Below are 19,484 nucleotides of genomic sequence, written 5' to 3'. Positions count from 1 at the left end.
TTAACATACAGGGCTATGTTCGTGTCAGGTGTACAATGTAGCGATTCAGCAGTTCCATACGTCACCCAGTGCCCACCGCAAGTGTCCTCCTAATCCTGCTCACCTGCTTCTTCCACTCACCCTCACCTCCTCTCTGGTAACCATCTGTTTGTTCTCTACAGTTAAGAGTGTGTTTTGTCTTTCTCTTTGTTTCCCCTTTGCTTTGTTTTTTAAATTCCACATACGAGTGAAAATCATATGGGTTTCTTTCTCTGACTGGCTTATCTGGCTTAGCATTATACTCTCTAGCTTCATCTATCATGTTGCAAATGGCAAGATTTCATTCTTTTTTATGGCTGCATAATATTTCATTGTGTGTATACAGTATATATTTATACATAATTTATGTAGTGTATATGGTATATATAATATAAATTTATATTTATATATTATATATAACTTATAACACATAACATAAATTATTATATTTAATAAATTATATATAAATTATATAAACATAGCACATATTTATATAATGTATATATATTTGCCACATCTTCTTTATTCATTCATCTATCAGTGGACACTAGGACTGCTTCCATAGTTAGTCTATTTAGAAAATGCTGCAATAAACACAGGGGTGCATATATCTCCAGGGATAGATTTAGGGAAAGATATGCTGTAATTTTATGGGAAGCTTAAAAGCAGCACTGAAGAACATGGAAGACCGAATAAATGTATCATTGGCCCTTGAAAAACATAAGTTTGAGCTGCATGGGCCCACTTACATGAATTTTTTTCTATAAATATATTGGAAAATTTTTTGGAGATTTGTAGCAATTTGAAAAAAACTCACAGATGAACCACATAACCTAAAAGTATGTGAGAAATTAAGATAAAGCACTTTTAGAAAGTGCTGATTTCAACAAGAAAATCTTATCATCTGAATTTCACGTATGGGCTCTAAATTACATTTCCAATAATGACATGACATTTGCGACATTTTGTTAGGGAGACTCATTGCAATAGGCAATAGTCATTTTTCAATGTCAGCTCAACTCTTCATTTATTAAATGAGACACTGACCCCTACGATGTCTTGGGCTCTGTGTTAAGCACTAGAGATGAGAAGATGGATGTGCTTAAGCAGCTCTCAGTCTTGTGGAAGAAGCAGTTAAGGAGGTAGACGCATTACTTCCAGTCACTTCCCACTAACTTCCTACTGTACTCCACTTAGAATTGACCAAACTTATCTTGCTTTCCCAAATCCCTTCCCAAGCCCAATCTTTATTACACATCAATATCCACATAATAACCCAAACTAACACCCTGAGTCATCTCTTTTTTCTCACTTATTTCATATCTGTTCACTCATTACCTGTCAGTTCTTTGGCCAAATGGCCTCACAACTCCACCCCATTTTCTTTCTGTCACAGCCCAGCAGCCTGTTTCACCGGCTGCAATAATGTCTAAATGTCCCCATGCCCCAGTTTCCACCTCTCCCTCACCATCCTCCACATTGTTCCCATCAAGTCTCTCTCTCTGTCTGTCTCTATCTCTACCTCTTTCTCTGGAAAGACTTTTTATTGTCCTGGGAAAGAAATACAAGGATCTAAAGGAGATGATGTGATGAGCTGATGGTGTGTTGAGCCACAGAGAACCAATGAGATATTAATTTTTTCCGAAGTAAACCCCACAGATATGAGGCAAGTTATAAGGACCTGGTAAGTATGAAAGGCTGCTAACTATTTCTGTTTCTCACTCCCATATCTTTCCACTGAGGCGGAGATCACAGATTAGATGAAAGAAAATAGAACTTTCTTGAAACCAGACAAAGACTCTTCTCATTTTTTAGCCACCAACATACTTCTTGGCTATCCATACCCACTTAGGAGCCCACTCAGCAGCTGAGAGTAAGATCTATGTTCTCGTTGAAAGTAGCCAACCAGAAGATTATGGTAAGAGAGTGCTGAAGACCAACCACGTGCCAGTACTTGGCTCTGGATCCTCATTTTTGGGGAAAAAATAGAGGGAGAGATTGGTATCATTTGGGCAAATCTTTTGTCTTTCAGTCATCTCTGGAAAAGGCAGTAATGGAAGCCTAGACAGCGTGTGGTGGCTTAGTGTGAAAACCATCTTCTTTTCCAATTATGAACATCTCATTGGTAAGTTAAAATGGATGCCTGTGAGGTGGCTTGGATCAGTAAAAGGCAATCACTCGATGTCTGTGAACTAAAATGAGTTATGTACTAAGTTCAGATATCTACTTATCATTACTCAAACCACAATTTAAAATACAAACATGAATTGGTTTCAAGCACAATTGGTGTCTAACTGCTGAAAAGTGGATTTGTTTTGTCCCAATCTGCATGCTTTTGTTTATTACACCATCTTCTGCAGAATGTACGTAAAAGTGTTTCAAAAAGCAAATGTTTGCAGTAACAAGTTTTATGAACTGTCTTGGTTTTGGTTAAGTATGGTTTTGGAAAGCTTCCAGATCACACTGGATCTAGACCAGAAGCGACGGCTCTCCTGTGGGCATTCATCTTCATGTGATAGGGACAGCTAACTAAAATAGAGAAACAAACAAACAAAAAAACAAAAAAACCCACAAAACCTGTTGGCAGAATGACACAATTCTCCTACTTTTAAAATGAATATCTGCCCAATTTTTTCTTTACAACCACCATGACACGCCCAGCAAACCACGGGATAATGAAAGCCTACATGTGACTCAAGACATCCTGATATCCTCTTTCTCAGCTAACACCTGTGTCTCCACCACTTTCCCAGTGGCATGGTTAGTCATCACACTATAAGCTGTAGGAATCCATCTTCCTTCCTGGTCGCGGCTGCTTACACTGGGATTGGCAGCTCCTCTCTAAACTTCTGCTATCGTCCCAGGCCAGTGGAGTCACAAGCCACATGGAGTTCCCATGTCAGCTCCTGGACATGGATGATTATGCGGCAGTTTTCCAAACCAAGCATTGAACTTGACCTCTCATCATCCAAACAGTTTAGCTTTTTTTTTACCTTTGGCACATGACAGCTAGTTTGGGTGTTAAGAAAAATAAAATGTTTCCAGTCTCTAGCTCAGTTCTCTAAATTCAAATGATTTGAGGAAAGGAAATAAAGGGGCAGGAATGAGAAAATTAAATACTTTCAACCTTAGGAGAATTATCTAATATTTCTTTGCCTATATTAGATAAGGGCCAGGTTGTCCTAGACAGAAAACTAGCTCTGAACATATCCAGATAGGTTTTCAGTGAAAACATATATTTACACCACCTTTTGGCTTAAAAACCTTGGATTGCTCCCCATTGCAGAAGTCCAAAAAGCTCAGCATGGCTCTCAAGACCCTCATATAACCTCCTCTTAATACTTTGAATGCCTAGCTAGTTTGAAAATAGGCATTCTCTCATGTTCCTACATGGTTTTTTTTTTTCCTTCTCCATATGTGATTACCTTTCTTCCCTTCTCTTCTCTTCACAGTCCCGAATCATCCTTCTAGAAACAGCTTAAATGTTCCCAACTTTGCCAATTATGATTGTAGACACTCCTCTCATGGTGCTTACCCCACTGCATTATAAATATTTATTTGTACTTTTGTCCCCACTCTAAATTGCAAGCTTTTTGAACATCTATACCCTCCTCATCTTGTATGTTCAGCAACCAATAGAGCCTGATGTTCAAATTCATAGGACGAAGCCAATATTCAGTCAACAAACATCTATGGAATAGATACAGTATACCCCAAAGCAAATTATATGAACCTCACTCTCAAAAACCCAAATTGTCATTCAGAATAAAAAAAAAACCCTCATATGTGCACTAGACACAAAGTCATTATTATATAAAGAAGCTCTGGAATACACTTCAAAGAGAAGTAGCATTCAGAGAAAGGACGAATCACTATGGACTCAAGTAATAAACTGGTAGAGAAGACAGTAAGGAGGGAGATCAATCTGGGCAGCCTTGGATAAGAGAAGAGAAAGGCTTGGAGGAACACACACAAAAGGATTCATGAATGGACTTTCCGTGGATGGGATCTTGGGTTGATCATGCTGGATTCCATTTTAGTGTCAAGCGCACGGGACAAGGGATGGCGATGCACACCGTCCACCTTCTGTTGTCTATTCCAACTTCCGCAACCAACAAAACCTCGACAAATAATTCCCTCTCCATCTTCAACAGCACAATCTGCAGGTCTCCAAGTTTCTGAGATAGAAGCATTGTGACACTGGCATGCGGTCATTAGCTCAGATGAAAACAGATCTGAGGTGTGTGTGCAGGGGGCTTGGGGAAAAGAACTGTGAGTGAATGCCCAACTGGCTCCCACCATGGGCAGCAGATGACGTGCATGGTTGAACCCTCCACTCAGCTCTTTCTGAGTTAACACCAACCGGTGACACCAGGTTGTTTTCAGGTCAGAGGTTGAGGTCACCCCTTCATGTCTCTTTACGTGTGGTATACAGAGGGGAAGGAAGAGGAGTGAACTGAGAAAGTAGCGGGAGAAGGTAAGATCTGGCAAATTCAGAGCAGATCAGCAGTTAAAGCAGTTTTCTTCCCCCTCTCTTCCTACTGCAAAAACTTTTCTAATCCTCTACCTTGTCATGTCAAAAATCTCACTCCACCTGATACTCAGGGCCAACTACAGAATTTTTGCAGCCCGGGTGAGAAGGAACTCACCATCCTCTCAACTTTTGAGGAGCTTTCAGCTCTAGCCCATATTTTTGCTCAGGCAAACCCAGACAAGAAACACTTTGAGGAGGAGGCCATGGCAAAGCAGAGAACAGAACTTGTGAGATGTGGCTACACTTGCAAGCGCCCCCACACCCACGGGGCCTAAAACACTTATTAACAGAATAGTTACCCTGGTTGGTGAAAAATGCCTCGTGGGTTGTGGGATTGTTAACCACAGAGTTAACGCCAAAACCCTGAACACAGCCTTCTAACTGATGGAGAATTTTTTTCTATTATCAGACAATCTTGCTGATGCCTGCTTTCCCTTACTTCCCAAACACTAGTTTTTGAGGAATGGCCACAGAAGTTCCTCTAAATTAAAAACCAGAAGAATTGTTTAGACTGTAAGCTTCATGAATTCCTCCAATAACATCACTAGTGCTTAAAATGTGACCAGTAATGGAGCAAAGACTTATTCAATATTTGCTGACTGAATAATCAGATTGCTATGTAATATTTATAAAAGACAAGCCCAGCACAAAGTGACACAAAGTATGCAAATGAATAGATGAATTCATTTACCACTTGGAAAATGGTAGCAAAAGAATACCACACCACAAATTTCAAGATGAAAAACAGTAAGTGGATTGAAGAAGGATATTTTAAATTGTTTTTTTAAAATTTGGTTCACCAACATTGTCTTGCATCCATATTCCCTTTGACATAGTAAATATTTATTTATTTATTTATTTGACAGACACAGAAATCTCAAGTAGGCAGAAGTAGGCAGAGAGGCAGGCAGAGAGAGAGCAAGAAGCAGGCTCCCTGCCGAGCAGAGCGCCCAATGCGGGGCTTGATTCCAGGACCCCAGGATCATGACCCAAACCAAAGGCAGAGGCCCAACCCACTGAGCCACCCAGGTGCCCCTGGAGTGCGCTTTTTAAATCAGAGAGAAGTTGATGTTATACCCCTGCTCAAACCTGTCAATGGCTTCCCATTACACTCAGAATAAGATTTGGATTCCTTGCCAAGTCTCCCCCAAGCTTCTCTACAAGACAGCTCTCACACACCTCTTTGATCTCTTCATCTCTTGTTATTTCATATTTTAGATGCAATCCACAATTTGTCTAATAACTGTTGAGTTTTGTCCACTTAGGAGACATTATTTGGATTTTTTTCTGATACCTCATTTTATGCTTTCAATTTTTTTTACAGATTCTAATTTTTTTTTATTCTTTTAATTTCTTCTGCACTCTATTTTCCCTTGTAGTGGTACTTTTGAAATTTTACCATGCATGCATAACATCTGTGTTCAATTTCCCTCAGTAGCATCTATGTGGTGAATTTTCAATTTTGCATAATAGTTTAGCTGGGTATAGAATTTTAAGTTGAGGGATATTTTATGCCAGCTCTGTGAAGAAATTTACTCTTCTCTCATTTCTGTTTTAAATTTGGCTTTGTTTGCCTCTCATTTCTGTGTAGGTAATAAATTTGTTCTCTCTTGTTACTTTTTGGATCTTTTCTTTCCTCTGGTGTCCTTCATGCTTGAGATCTGTATTTCTAGAATCCAAGAATGTATGACAGTCCCCAGTGCAGCTCGTACTTGCAGTTAAAAATTTTTTTGTGATTCTATAATTTCTTCTAATGTGATGAGCTTACCTATGCAATTAAATGTCTGTTCTATTTTACCTAGCACTTCTATGCATTTTTGTTTGAACAGTTTTTAAATTTATCTAGAAATTATAAGTCAATACTGAAATTATGGACTATTTCAAAATGAACAATAAAAAGACTACATATTAAGTCTGTTCTATTTTATCTAGCATTTCTATGCATTTTTGTTTGAACAATTTTTAAATTTATCTAGAAATTATAAGTCAATACTGAAATTATGGACTATTTCAAAATGAACAGTAAAAATACTACATATTAAAGTACATTAAGTACTTCTCAAAAGTATATAAATTCATTTATAAGAAAAAAAGAGAAAGGCTCAAGATAAATAAAGCACTTGAATAAAGTAGTTAGAAAAAGAAGAAAAAATTAAACTGAAGAAGTAAGACAGATACACCCCCAGATTGGTATGTGATATATGACCACTACAAGTGTGTACAAAGATATGGAGCCAGGGCTCTTACCCAAATAGGAGAGTGTAAACTGGTATCACCATTTTGGAAAACAATCTTGGCATTACCTAGCGCAAGTAGAGATGTACATACTCCATGATTCAGCAATTCCACTCCTAGGTATTGATCCTAGAGAATTTTATGCATGTTTCATGCACCAGGCAGCACACACAGTTCAGTCCAACATCAGTCCAACATTGTTTCAAATAGTGAATGAATACTAGAAGTAACCCACATACACATTGACAGTACAATGGATAAGTCACTATATCTTCACACAATGGAATACTATGTAGCAATGAAAATGAATAATCCAAGAATGTATGACAGTCCCCAGTACAGCTCGTACTTGCAGTTAACCCAGATCAATATTAGGAACAAGATTAAGTGAAGAAAATTATCAAGAATAAATATACTTTGATCCCATTTATGTAAGATTCAGTAACTTGCAAATGTATACACTATGTTTACTAAGGATACCCACATATGTGGTAAAACTATAACAAAAACAAAGAGATGGATAAATGCAAAAATAAGATTTGTGGTTACTCTGGATGGGAAGAAAGCAGAGTGGAGTTGGAGAGAGGGGGCACAGGAGACTCTAAGATTCTGGTAACCACTGGGTACGAAGTGTCAACAGCCAGTCTTTCATTTGCATATGTATAGATAGATATCTGGAATGACACTCACCAAATATTAATGTTGTTATATGTGGGCAGTAGAGATTTTGGATTATCTCATATGGTCTTTGCCTTTTTTTCTGTATTACTTTAATTTTTTATTATGAATATGTGCCATTTTTATTATTATTATTATTATTATTATTATTATTATTATTATTTAGAGAGAGTGCCTACATACATACATGAGGAGGGAGGAACAGAGAGAGAAGAGAGAAAATTTTAAGCAGACTCCACAACACAGGGCTCAAGCCCATGACCCTGAGATCATGATCTGAGCCAAAATCAAGAGTCAGACACTTAACCAGTTGAGCCACCCAGGTGCCCCCATTTTAATTTTCTAAATGTCATTCTGAGGGAGAAAGAAGAAAGTTCTTGTAAACTGCATATCTGTGTCTCCTTAATTCATATGTTGAAGTCCTAACCCCTAATGTGATGCTATTAGGAGGTGAAACCTCTGGGAGGTGATTAAGTCATAAGGGTAGAGCCCTCATGACTGGGATTAGCATCTTTATAGAAGATAACCTAGAGAGTTCCCTCCCCACTGTGCCACGTGAGGTCCTGTGGAAAGACAGCTGTCTCTGAACCAGAAAGCTGAATCAGACACCGAATCTGCCAGCACCTTGAACCTCCTTGCCTCCAGAACTGTGAGAAGTAAATGTCTCTTATTTCAAATCTACCTAATCAATTGTATTTACAGCAGCCTCAGCAGGAAAGATACAGTGAGGAAGATGAGTAAGGAGGAGTCTTGTGATAGAAAGCCCAAGAACAAAGATCTAGCAATCAAGCCCCTACGTATTTACCTAAATGGGTTGAAAACTCATGCCCATCCAAAAATCTGCACATGAATATTAATATCAGTTTTATTCATAATTGCTAAAAATGGATCAACAAACTATAGTACATACATACAGGAGAATATTGTTCACTGATAATAAGAAATGAGCTCTCAAGTTACAAAGAGACATGCTTAAAAGCATATTATTAAGTGAAAAAAGCCAATCTGAAAAGTCTCTAGACTATATGGTTCCAACTATATGACAGTCTGGAAAAAGCAGAATAGAGAAAAACTAAAAAGATCAGTGGTTGCCAGGAGTTTGGGGTAAGGAAGGGAAGGATGAACTAGTAGAACAGAGGAGATTTTAGGGCAGTAAACCTGAAGTGGTGGATATATGACATCATGCATTTGTCAAAACCATAGAAGTAGACAGCACCAAGAGAAAGCCTTCATGTAATAAGTTAATAATAATGAATCACAACAGGTTCATCAATTGTAACAGATGTACTACAGTAATGCAAGATGTTTCTAATAGGGGACACTGGCGAGAGGCAGGTGGAGTGAGAGTATAAGGAAACTTTCTGTACCCTTGCTCAGCTTTTCTATAAATCCAATACTGCTCTAAAAAAAATAGTCTATTGGTTTAGATGTGCCTGGGTGGCTCAGTTGGTAAGCATCTGCCTTCAGCTCAGGCCATGATCCCAGGGTCCTGGGAACGAGCCCCACATCGGGCTCCCTGCTCAGCAGGAAGCCTGCTTCTTCCGCTCCCACTCCCCCTACTCGTGTTTCTTCCCTCTCTGTGTCTCTCTCTGTCCAAAGATAAATAAATAAATAAATCTTAAAAAAAAAGAAAAATTGTCTATTGGTTTAAAAAAGAAAAAAAAGCCCAAGAATAAGGCATAGCATTCTTGCAATATCTAGTGCAGGTGTTTCTTTTTAGTAAATCCTAAGCTTACCACATTTTTAGAATTTTTTAATGCTTCTAACACCCCTGGGGTAATATACGAGTGTGATTTTCCTCCCACTGCTGAGGAAACTGAGGCAAGAGAGTGTACACATCTTGCCCTGGGCTGTATGGCAAGTGCTTCCAAGAGTCAGGATTCAGCCCGAAGTAGTCCTTGCTTCCGGCCTTCACCTGACCCTGCCTCCTCTTAAAGGTGCAAAGGTGAGCTGGACGTCAGGGTTCAACTGGATGTGGAAACTGAAGACCTCAGCTGCTCTGTAAAGAACTAAAACAAATCTGCTTTACGCTGGTTTAATTCCCCTGGAACTTTATTGTTTGCTCTTTTGTGCTATAATAGTTAACATGCATTGCATTTAAAATCTCAGAGGATGGAAACGTTCAAACCAGACAAGCACAGTGTCACGGTCTTTTGATAGGAGGTTGTTTTTCTCTTTTAATTCTTGGGGAAGCAGAAGATGTTGTTTTATCAAAAAGACATTTAAAGAAAACCAAAATAAACAATAGTGGGAATATGATATATTAAAAAGAAACATACAATGCAGGTTGTTCAGGTCTACAACCATAGTTGACAATGTTCTCTATTACTATTTTTTATTGTATTCTGAATTAATACAAATACCCGAGAAATATAGCTTATAAAATAAAGGGAAGAGCAACTCTTTGGTCAGTTCAAAATATCTTAAGCAACCCAACTGTTTTTCTGAGTTCCTCGTTTGCAGGAGAACCACAGTGGGTACCGGAGGGAGTGGGAGGTCAAAAAAGGAGGTCAGGCTTTCACTTCAAAGAGCTTGTGACCTGCTTAGATATACCCAGCACAAAGGAGAAGCTGGTTATCTTGCAACCCACGCCCCGTGAAGGAGGATGCAGATTTCCTTGAGGCACTGGGACATCCACAGGTCCTCCAGGAAAGACTGGGAGCTGGGCTGGCGTGAGAGGGATGGCATTGCATCCTTAGCCACGCAGAGAGGCTCAGGGCCTTTGAAGAGTGAGTTTGGTAGTTTGGGGCTAGGAGGTCTATTCTTCTGAGGCAAGGATGTCGAGGAGCCTGGGGCAGTTTGTTGGGAAGGGTCTACAGAGGTAAGACGCTGGAGGGCCAGTGACAAACACAGAAGAGCTTTTGCTTGAGCCAAAATGTGAATGCAGGTTCTTTTTTTTTTTTTTTTAAATTTTACTTATTTTGACAGACAGAAATCACAAGTAGGCAGAGAGGCAGGCAGAGAGAGAAGGGGAAACAGGCTCCCCGCTGAGCAGAGAGCCCGACGCGGGGCCCGATCCCAGGACCCTGAGACCATGACCTGAGCTGAAGGCAGAGGCCCAACCCACTGAGCCACCCAGGCGCCCTGTGAATGCAGGTTCTTGAACTCCCTCAAAATCTTATCTCCAACCCCCCCAACCAAAATGGGCTGTAAGTTTATCCTTGATTTCACCTAAGAAAATCCTGTTCTTTTACCCATCAATAGCAAAAACCATTTATTGGAAGCCTACTTTTTTTTTTTTTTTTGCCAGAATAAAAACTCCAGCCTTCCTTAGAATAATAAATAAATAAATTTACTTATTTATTTATTTATTTATTTATTATTTTTTAATTTATTTATTTCCTTCTAAAAAATAAATACGGTTCGTTCCCACTTACACGAAAAGATGTGACATTGAGAAAGATTAAGTGATTGCCCAAGGTCACATTTTGAGAATTTTAAACTTCAGATTTTCCAGATACCATGAGTCATTCATTTTACCCATCTGTGTCCCTCCAGCCAAGTGACCTTAGGACCTTTGCTTCTAGGCCAGATAACTATGACTGATTCGCACACACACACACAATACACAATACACACAGACACACAAACACACACATAATACACATACACGCATTTTTATTTTAGGCTTTGGGGGCCAATCTCTGCCACTAAAGCACAAAAGCAGCCCGAGTCAATATGTAAATGAAGGGGCATGAATTTTGTGGAATTTTCATGTCACAGACTTATTTATTTTATTTTTATTCTTTTTCAACCAGGTAAAACTGTAACAACCATTCTTAGTCATGGGCCCTCAAACAGGCAGGGACTTACTCACATTTGACTTGTGAGGAGCAATAGCCCACCATTGTTCTAAGTTTATTGATGGGAGCCCTAAGCTAATGAAGCCAAGGTTAAATGTCTTATCTCTGTAAGAGACTGCTTGCTTTATGCTGTGAAAAATCCTGTTATGTTGTCAACAAGCTATTCTCCCAGCTGGGCCATGTGTTTTGCAAATCTGTAGGGGATTACAAGGGCAAAGACAGCTCAGTGCAATTCATACAGCATGAAAAACAACATATATTTCCCTTCCACAAATGCTAGTAACTCCCAGCACACTTCTATGATAGTCTAGGTAAAATTTTCTAAAAATGTGTTCATTATAACTTTGGGGTTTTAAGAATGCCTCACTGAGAGATGGCACATGCGCTTTCCATGTTGTCTAATACATTGGACAGACACTCGGGAAATAACACAGCAATTCACGTTCAGACTTCAGTATGTATGCTAGCGCCTCTGAGTGTAACTCAGTATTAGCCTGCCCTTAATTCTCTAGATCCTCGTTTCACTCCCATTCATTCATTCATCCCTGTAATCAATGAATATTACACTCTGCTACGTATCCAGTCTTGTGGCGGGCGCTGGGAATTCAAAGCTGAATATTAAAGTCCCCAGTTTGGGGGAGAAGACAAACACATAGAAATTTCACCCATAAAGGCTATACTAAGTGCCACAGCACAGATGTGTTGCAGATGTTGCGAGAACACAGACCGCAGGCAGAAGAGCTTTGCCTGGGCAAACTTTTGGGGAGCTAGAGGCTGGAGACCTAGAGCTAGGGGCCAGAGAGTACCAAGGAATCTTTTGGAGGAGGTAAGATGTGAGCCAAATCCGGAAAGATACATACAACAGTGGGGCCTCCGTCCAAGATGGGGCAATACCAACTAAGTTGTTACTCGAGAGAGAAAGGCAAGAGAGGACGAGCCGTGAACATACAACCTTTGAAATCCTTGTTCCAGCATTGTCAGATTTGAACACAACTAGTCAACGGTCACAAGAAAATCACACATGTCCTCTCATTCCTCCCATGTACAGTGTATTTCAGTTCAAAATTTTGTGAAAAACAAACATGACTTAATCAGATAAAATAGAGCATAAAACGATAAGAGAATTCACATTTTCCCTCTTAAATCTGAACTGAAAATAATATAAGGGTACATATTTGATTTTTTAGCTGAGTTTAAGACACATAAATCAAAACATTTTTGAAAAAATAGAATGCATTCTCACCTGAAGAACTTTCCTAATTCTTTTCAGATTGTGTATTAAGAGCAGATTTTTCTCTTTGGAAACGCGACCTAACTGTTCGTCCAGTTGTATTAGCAAGTTTTGAAGAAGAATTGTTGCCATGGTTTCATTGTTGGAAGCCGCCTCCCTAAAAAACAAAAGTGTTATTGCACAGCAGGACACAACTTGGTAAAATATCTACTATTTTACCATATAAATTTTAAAAGAGATCGATCTATTCCACAGTGACAAGCATTTAAAGGCTTTTACAAATTAAGTTGTACACATCAAAGTAGACTCAACAGCACTAATCATTGGGGAAGTGCGAGTCAAAATGTGAGCTACCACTTCATACTCCTTCAAATGGCTTTTACTGAAAACCCTACACGACAAGTGTTGGTGAGGGTGTGGAGAGACTGGGACCCCTTCCACAGCCACTGTAGAAAACAGGATGGAGATTTTTCAAAATATAAGCAGAAAATTATACACAGCAATTCCCCTTCTGGGTAGATCCTCGAAAGAATTAAAGGCAAGACCTTGAACGGATATTTGTACATCAGCGTTCATATTAGCTTTATTCACAATAGCCACAAGGTAGGAATAGTCCAATGTTAATAGGAAGATGAATAAACAAAATGTGGCACATCTATAATAGAATATCATTTGGCCTTAAAAAGAGAAGGAAATTCTGATTCAAGCTACATGAATGAATCTTGAAAAAACATGGTAAGTGAAATACTTCAGCCACAGAAGCACACATACTGTGTGCTTACATGGACGTGAAGTGCCTGGAGTAGTCACAGGCAGAGAGACAGAAAAGAGAAGGGGGTTGCCAGGCCTGGGGTAGAGGGAGTGAAGAGCTCTTGGCTAATGAGAGCAGAATTTCAGTTTGCGGAGGTGAAACAGTTCTGGAGACAGACGGTGGTGATGGTTGTGCGGCAGGGGAAATGTGCATGATGCCCCCAAACTGTACACAGTTTATGACAAATGGTTAAAATGGTAAATGTTATGTTATGGACATTTTATCACAGTAAGACATAGGACCACTCAAAACAAATTAATTGTACAAGATAAACAGAGCTTTAAAGAATGATTTTAAAACATAGTAAGAAAAAATATTTACACTGAGACTGTAAATTGAAAATTGAGATAAACCATAGGTTCATTTTGTGGCTTTTTTTTTTTTAGAATATTGTATTTATTTATTTGACAGAGATCACAAATAGGCAGAGAGGCAGGCAGAGAAAGAGGGGGAAGCAGGCTCCCCGCTGAGCAGAGAGCCTGATGTGGGGCTCGATCTCAGGACCCTGAGATCATGACCTGAGCCGAAGGCAGAGGCTTAACCCACTGAGCCACACAGGTGCCTCATGGCTTTTTAATATTTAGAAATTACTGGGATTGGGTTTACCAAAAAAACCAAGGCCCTAGAAGCATTTAGTTTTCATCTACAACAGATGAAACCAGAAAGAACAATGATTCTCTTCCTTTGAGGAAGTTTTTCAAATGCTTGAAGAAAATTATCTGAAAGAATGCATCTCCGGAGTCAAAGGCAAATGAAAGAATGAATTCACAAAGAGAGAGCATAAAGCACTTGTACATCAAACTCTAGGGAAAATACAATAATGCTTGATCCTACCAGTCTTGATTTTCAATCCATTGAGCCAACAGATGTCGAATTTCCATAGGAAAGTTGTCATCATAGAATTGATCTACTTGCTCCAAAAATTTGATTTCTAATTGTTGGACTTGATTCCACTGAGACATGCTATAAACGAAGACATAGAATTAGAGTTTAAAAATAATGTTAATAACGGTGGTACATGTTTTTCTCCCATATATTTTTTTTGAAAGATTTTATTTATTTGATAGATAGTGAGGGAGGGAGAGAGAGAGAGAGAGAGAGACAGGGCAAGAGTGAGCACAAGCAGGGGAGAGGCAGAGGGAGAGGGAGAACAAGACTCCCCACTGAGCAAGGAGCCAGATGTGGGGTTCGATCCCAGGAACCTGGGATCATGTTCTGAGCCTGAGGCAGACTCTTGACTGACTAAGCCACCCAGGCGCCCCTCCCTTAGGTTTCAAACAAAGACAGTGTTGTCTATTAGTTAAATAACTAAAAAAAAAATTTATTTTATAGTCACCTTATATAAGAAAACAGTAAAGAGAAGATGTTTTCAATCCAAAGAGAAAGCATCCTCAGCTTTTTCGTAAGTCATAACTAATCAAGGGGGAAAAAGTTCTGTATCCCCAAAGCATGTCCTGCTTTGCTCTAACAGGAACTCCAGAACTTTCTCCAGAAAGCGTTCATCCGGGGGTATAGCTCAGGGGTAGAGCATTTGACTGCAGAATGCGTTCATCCCCCAACACCTCCGATCTGTCGCACAAATCTGTGTTCTCAACAAACTCCTTTCTTACCCCTTGTTCCCTCTGCACTCTTGACTTTGAGCAGCCTGAAGGCAAACTGTGCCTTCTCAGACCTGCAGTAGACTTTCTGTGTGAGGAGCACCTTACCTGTCCAACTGCCCATCGTTTTTCTCTGTTTCAGAGTTGCCTGGCTTCCCGAGTCATACTTCTATTCCTAGACCTCCAGTCAAATTTGGTCTTAGCTTTATGAAGAGTTTCGTGCATGCATTTCTGTGGGCTCTAATTCTTTCAGCTTGAAATCTCTCTGAATCCATACATATCTATGTTTCTCCATGGGATGGTCCACTATGACTGGGCAGAACTTTTAAGGCCGACTTTTAATTAGTCTCTGGTGTGTGACTGACAGCAGTTAAACCCTCAGGTTAACTGAGGAGGAAACCACAATAGGTACGTGTTTGGCAGAGGCAGTCACAAAAAACCAAAAGTATGTGTTTCCCCACCTTATCCTTCTCTCGCCAGTTAGAAGCTTTAGACATTTCCGAACTCGGGGAGATGAATACAACATCTTGAAGTTAGGGTATTTTACTTTTTCCAAAGTCGAACTTCTGATAGTTTTATCAGCAATTTTAGATAAAAGGACAAAACTTTTACATGATGAATCACCATAATACCTCGGCCTGTCTTGTAGGTAAGTTAAGATTTCCCTTTGCCTACAGAAGGGCATGATAACCGATTTCGTGTAGTTCACATCCTCAGGTTTCAAAGGGAACCACTCTGGGGCACAGTCTCCCTGCTCTAAATCTATAGAGGAACGTTTTGCTAAAAGAAAGAAACCGGGAAAAGAAAATTTTATTTTCATTTCACTATATATCTTGAAGACCTGTACACGCCGCATTCTTGGCATATTGTGTTTCTCTCAGCAAGTGCTTGTTAAATGAGTGGCAATTCTGATGTGGCTGTGCGTAGGGCAGGCGGAGAGTTAGTTTTACTCCAACTTTAAAAAATGAGAAAAAATCCGAGGGACCAGTAAACAAAAGGACTCGTACCCAAGATGCATCGCTCCTAAGGACCGATCTGAGGTCTCCCGAAACCAGACAGAGCTGTCTTTGCAGATGCTGGATATCTGTATCCACCTGTCTACACGGGTATCTGCCTGTACCTGCAGATCACACAGAATTGGACCATTTGCCCCCATGCTACCGTGACATTGTCCTGCTGTCTCCTGTCCACTTGCTCTCCACAACGGTGAGAGCACATGAGCTGAAAACACCATTACAGTCATTATTGCTAATTTTTCTTAAATCCTTGCTGTGATTCGGATGAAAATCTATTTTCCCACTGAGAAGTAACTGGACGGAACCTGTCCCCGAGTTCGGTTCATTACTCCCAGGACCTGGGTCCACCTCCCAGAGAGCGGAACTTGAGGCTGAAGACGGGAAGGGTAAGGGGTGCGGCCCAGGGCACCCCAGGTCACCCTCCTCTCTGTTGAAGCCTCTAGAAGGCCTTGGTCCTTCCTCTCCCTTCCTCGCGCTCTGCGGGGCCCGCCCTCCGGGGCCGCTTCTCCCACCCCCGGACGGCGACAGCGCGTGTCTCCGGACACCGGGTGCCTGTCTGTCGTCGCTGAACGTCCGGCCTAGGTAAAGCGGCATTTCGTCCTGCCGTCGGGGAGCGGACAGCGCCACGCGGCTCTGACGTGCGCGGGAGCGGACCTGCCCTCAGCGTCCCTCCTCCTCATCCAAGCCGCAGCCACCGGCCACCCCAGCTCCGGGGTTCTCCCGACCCAGGCGCCCCGTCCGCTGCCCGGCCCGCGGCTCCCAGGAGCCGCCTGAGACGCGGGGTCCCTTCCCGGGGACACGCGTCCGCACCGCCACCGGCGTCCCTCCCGCCGCGGATGCGGGGTCTGAGCGCCAGTGTCCCCGACACCTGCGCCCCCTGCGGCACCTGCGCCCCCTGCGCCGGGCGTCCGTGACCTCGTGCCCTCGGGGCCGCGGACGACCCGCCGCGCGCGGAGACCCAGGGCGCAGCGACCGTCCCGGCGCAGCCCCGCGGCCCGCACAGCGCGTCCGGCCCGCGGCCCGGGAAGCGACGGCAGGCGGGGGCCGCCCCTTACCTGGCTCCGCGCCGTCCCGTCGGCGTCCGGCCCCGAGTCGGAGTGGCCCTCACCGTCCCCGGGACGGAGCCGCTGACGCCATGGCCGTCGCGGCATTTGCATGTCCCCGCCCACGGGAGGCTTTCCTGTGCGTCAGCGCCCCGGGCCGGGACTTCGCGGGGTCGGGTCCCGCCCACTCCCCGAGCCGGACGCGCGGGCGCGGGCGGTGGGCGACGGGGGACTCCGGCCCTCCCTCCCGCAGCCGCCGCTGAGACCACCCCTGGGACTGCCGTGCCCGGAGCTTCCCGCCTCCTGCTCCCAGGCCTGTCCCGCTGGAGGGACGCGGCGCCGGGACCCACGTCCCAAACTCTCCGACCTCCCGGGGCTCCCGGTCCTGCAGGGGCGGCTCGCGGGGCGCAGGACCGGTCGCGGGAGGGTCGGGCCGCTGCGCGCGCCACGCCGGCCCCCGCGCACCCCGCGCTCCCCGCGCTCCGTCCCACGCACCTGGCGGCCGCGGGCCGCGCTTCCGCTGTGACGCGGGCCTGTTCGGGAACCCCGGGGCCGAGGGAGCCGTCGTCTCCGCCGTCCGAGCGCCTCTGTCCGGCCTGAGGACGCGGAGGCCCGGCGAGGTGGCCGGAGTCCGCCGCGCGTCGTGGCCTCAGCGCGGGCCGGAGGCGGCGGTTCGCGCGCCCTCCCCGCTGGTCTCGCTGGTTTATCTCCTCCGAGCTCGACCCTAGCCCGGACACACGAGTTCTACGGAATGTTCGGGAAAATACAGATAAAAACAAAGGACGATAGACGGAGCGGGGCAGAGACAGCGACCCGACCTGCTCGTGCGGGAGTCCACAGCCCAGCCCCGGGCGGAGGCCTGCTTCCCCGCTCCCGGCCCGGCCGCCCTGCCCCGCGCTCCCCCGGGGCTCTCCCGCTCCCAACATCAGTACCACGATCCCGGGCTCACGTTCACCGCCCCGTCCCTCGGGTGCACAGGACGTCTGTCCGCTCCAGAGTCCCACTCCGCATCACTCTCCTCCCGGGTCAGGCAGGCCTGGTCTCAGCTGCCTGCTTTCTGGGCAGTTTCCAGGAGCTTCTGCTGCTCCGTCCCTACCTAAAGGAAACTGAGTCTGGATTTCTCTGGGGAAGCAGTCTGTCCTGAAAACGTCCAAATTCTCGGCACTCAAACTTGTGTACGATCTGGCCCCAACCTATCCTGAAATCTCTCCTCACAGCCCCCTCCGGCCACCCCACTCCCTACCCAGGAGCCGCATCCCAGGCAGACCCACTTGTCCTGCTCCCTGGAGGAACGTCTCCTATTTTAGTATTGATGCCCCCTTCAACTGCAGTGCCCCCCCCCCCTGTCTATTTACTGAAATCCTATCCCTCTTTTTTTCTAAATTGAATTTAATTTCAATTCCAGTGTAGTTAACATACAGCATGAATGAATTTGTCTTTATATATTTGAATTCCTAATCCTTGGTGAAGATTTCACTGATGACCCCAACCCACAGCAAATTTCCCTGCTCTGAATTCTCACCACACTTCCCAGTCAAACTAGAGCTAAGAAAAATAAAATGCAAGCCCCAGGTTTAAATTTTCCAGCAGCTACATCATAAAAGGTAAAGGGGACGGGTAAAATTAATTTCAATACTATCAATAACCCAATAATATAGAATATTAATATTTCAGCATATAATCAATATAAAATTCTTTTTTTTTAAGATTTTATTTATTCATTTGATACAGAGAGATCACAAGTAGGCAGAGAGGCAGAGAGAGAGAGGAGGAAGCAGGCTCCCCGCGGAGCCTGGATCCCAGGACCCTGAGATCATGACCTGAGCCGAAGGCAGCGGCTTAACCCACTGAGCCACCCAGGCGCCCCTCAATATAAACTTCTTAATGGGATGCTTTGCTTTCCTTATTTCATACGTAATCTCTGAAGTCTGGTGTGTCATTGACACTTTCAGGAAATCTCCATTTGGACCAGCCGCATTTCAGATGCCCAGCAGCCTCATGTGGTGGGTGGCTACCCTACTAGGGCACATCTAGACCACTCATTTAGCACTTCACTTCCTGCCTTCTAGTGTTAGTCATACTGGTTTTGCCTGTCTTTATCATCATTGTACTCAACTGTTGAGAGCCCGTTGTACAAAGTAGAGACTTCCTTCACTTCTTCCTTTTAAGGCCCTCACCTCGGAACTCCCTCAGCAGTGTTCAAACTGATCTCATGACACCTTTATCCTCTTAAAAATTGTTGACACCTCTGAAGAATTTTTGTGTATTATTATTCTATATTAAATTCATATCTACTGTATTAAAACTAAATCTGGGGGCGCCTGGGTGGCTCAGTGGGTTAAGCCTCTACCTTCGGCTCAGGTCATGATCCCAGGGGCCTGGGATCGAGTCCCACATGGGGCTCTCTGCTCAGCAGGGAGCCTGCTTCTCCTCATCTCTCTCTCTGTCTGTCTCTCTGCCTATTTGTGATCTCTCTCTCTGTCAAATAAATAAATAAAATCTTAAAAAAAAAAACTA

General features: G+C 43.2%; 1 protein-coding gene across 4 annotated transcripts in view; it reads right to left on the bottom strand.

Moving 5' to 3' along the window:
* STAT4 (signal transducer and activator of transcription 4) overlaps positions 1 to 17,773 on the bottom strand; it is a 99,636-nt gene extending 81,863 nt beyond the window's left edge. The window contains exons 1-4 of one of the 4 annotated variants that reach the window (XM_059168559.1): positions 16,980 to 17,417; positions 15,916 to 16,028; positions 14,145 to 14,273; positions 12,512 to 12,656 (exon numbers count right to left, since the gene is read on the bottom strand). In XM_059168559.1, coding sequence (XP_059024542.1) covers positions 12,512 to 12,656; positions 14,145 to 14,273; positions 15,916 to 16,028; positions 16,980 to 17,081 — 489 coding nt within the window. In that variant the 5' untranslated portion in view covers positions 17,082 to 17,417. Of the gene's footprint in view, positions 1 to 12,511; positions 12,657 to 14,144; positions 14,274 to 15,915; positions 16,029 to 16,979; positions 17,418 to 17,462 lie in introns of those variants that run through there. The other 3 variants (XM_059168557.1, XM_059168556.1, XM_059168560.1) reach the window with 3 other exon arrangements.
* Between the last annotated feature and the right edge of the window lie 1,711 nt (positions 17,774 to 19,484).

The sequence above is a fragment of the Mustela lutreola genome, chromosome 3 (assembly GCF_030435805.1).
Source record: "Mustela lutreola isolate mMusLut2 chromosome 3, mMusLut2.pri, whole genome shotgun sequence".
NCBI lineage: Eukaryota > Metazoa > Chordata > Mammalia > Carnivora > Mustelidae > Mustela > Mustela lutreola.
The sequence above is the reverse complement of the archived record's forward strand: the minus strand, read 5'-3'. Positions and strand labels throughout refer to the sequence as shown.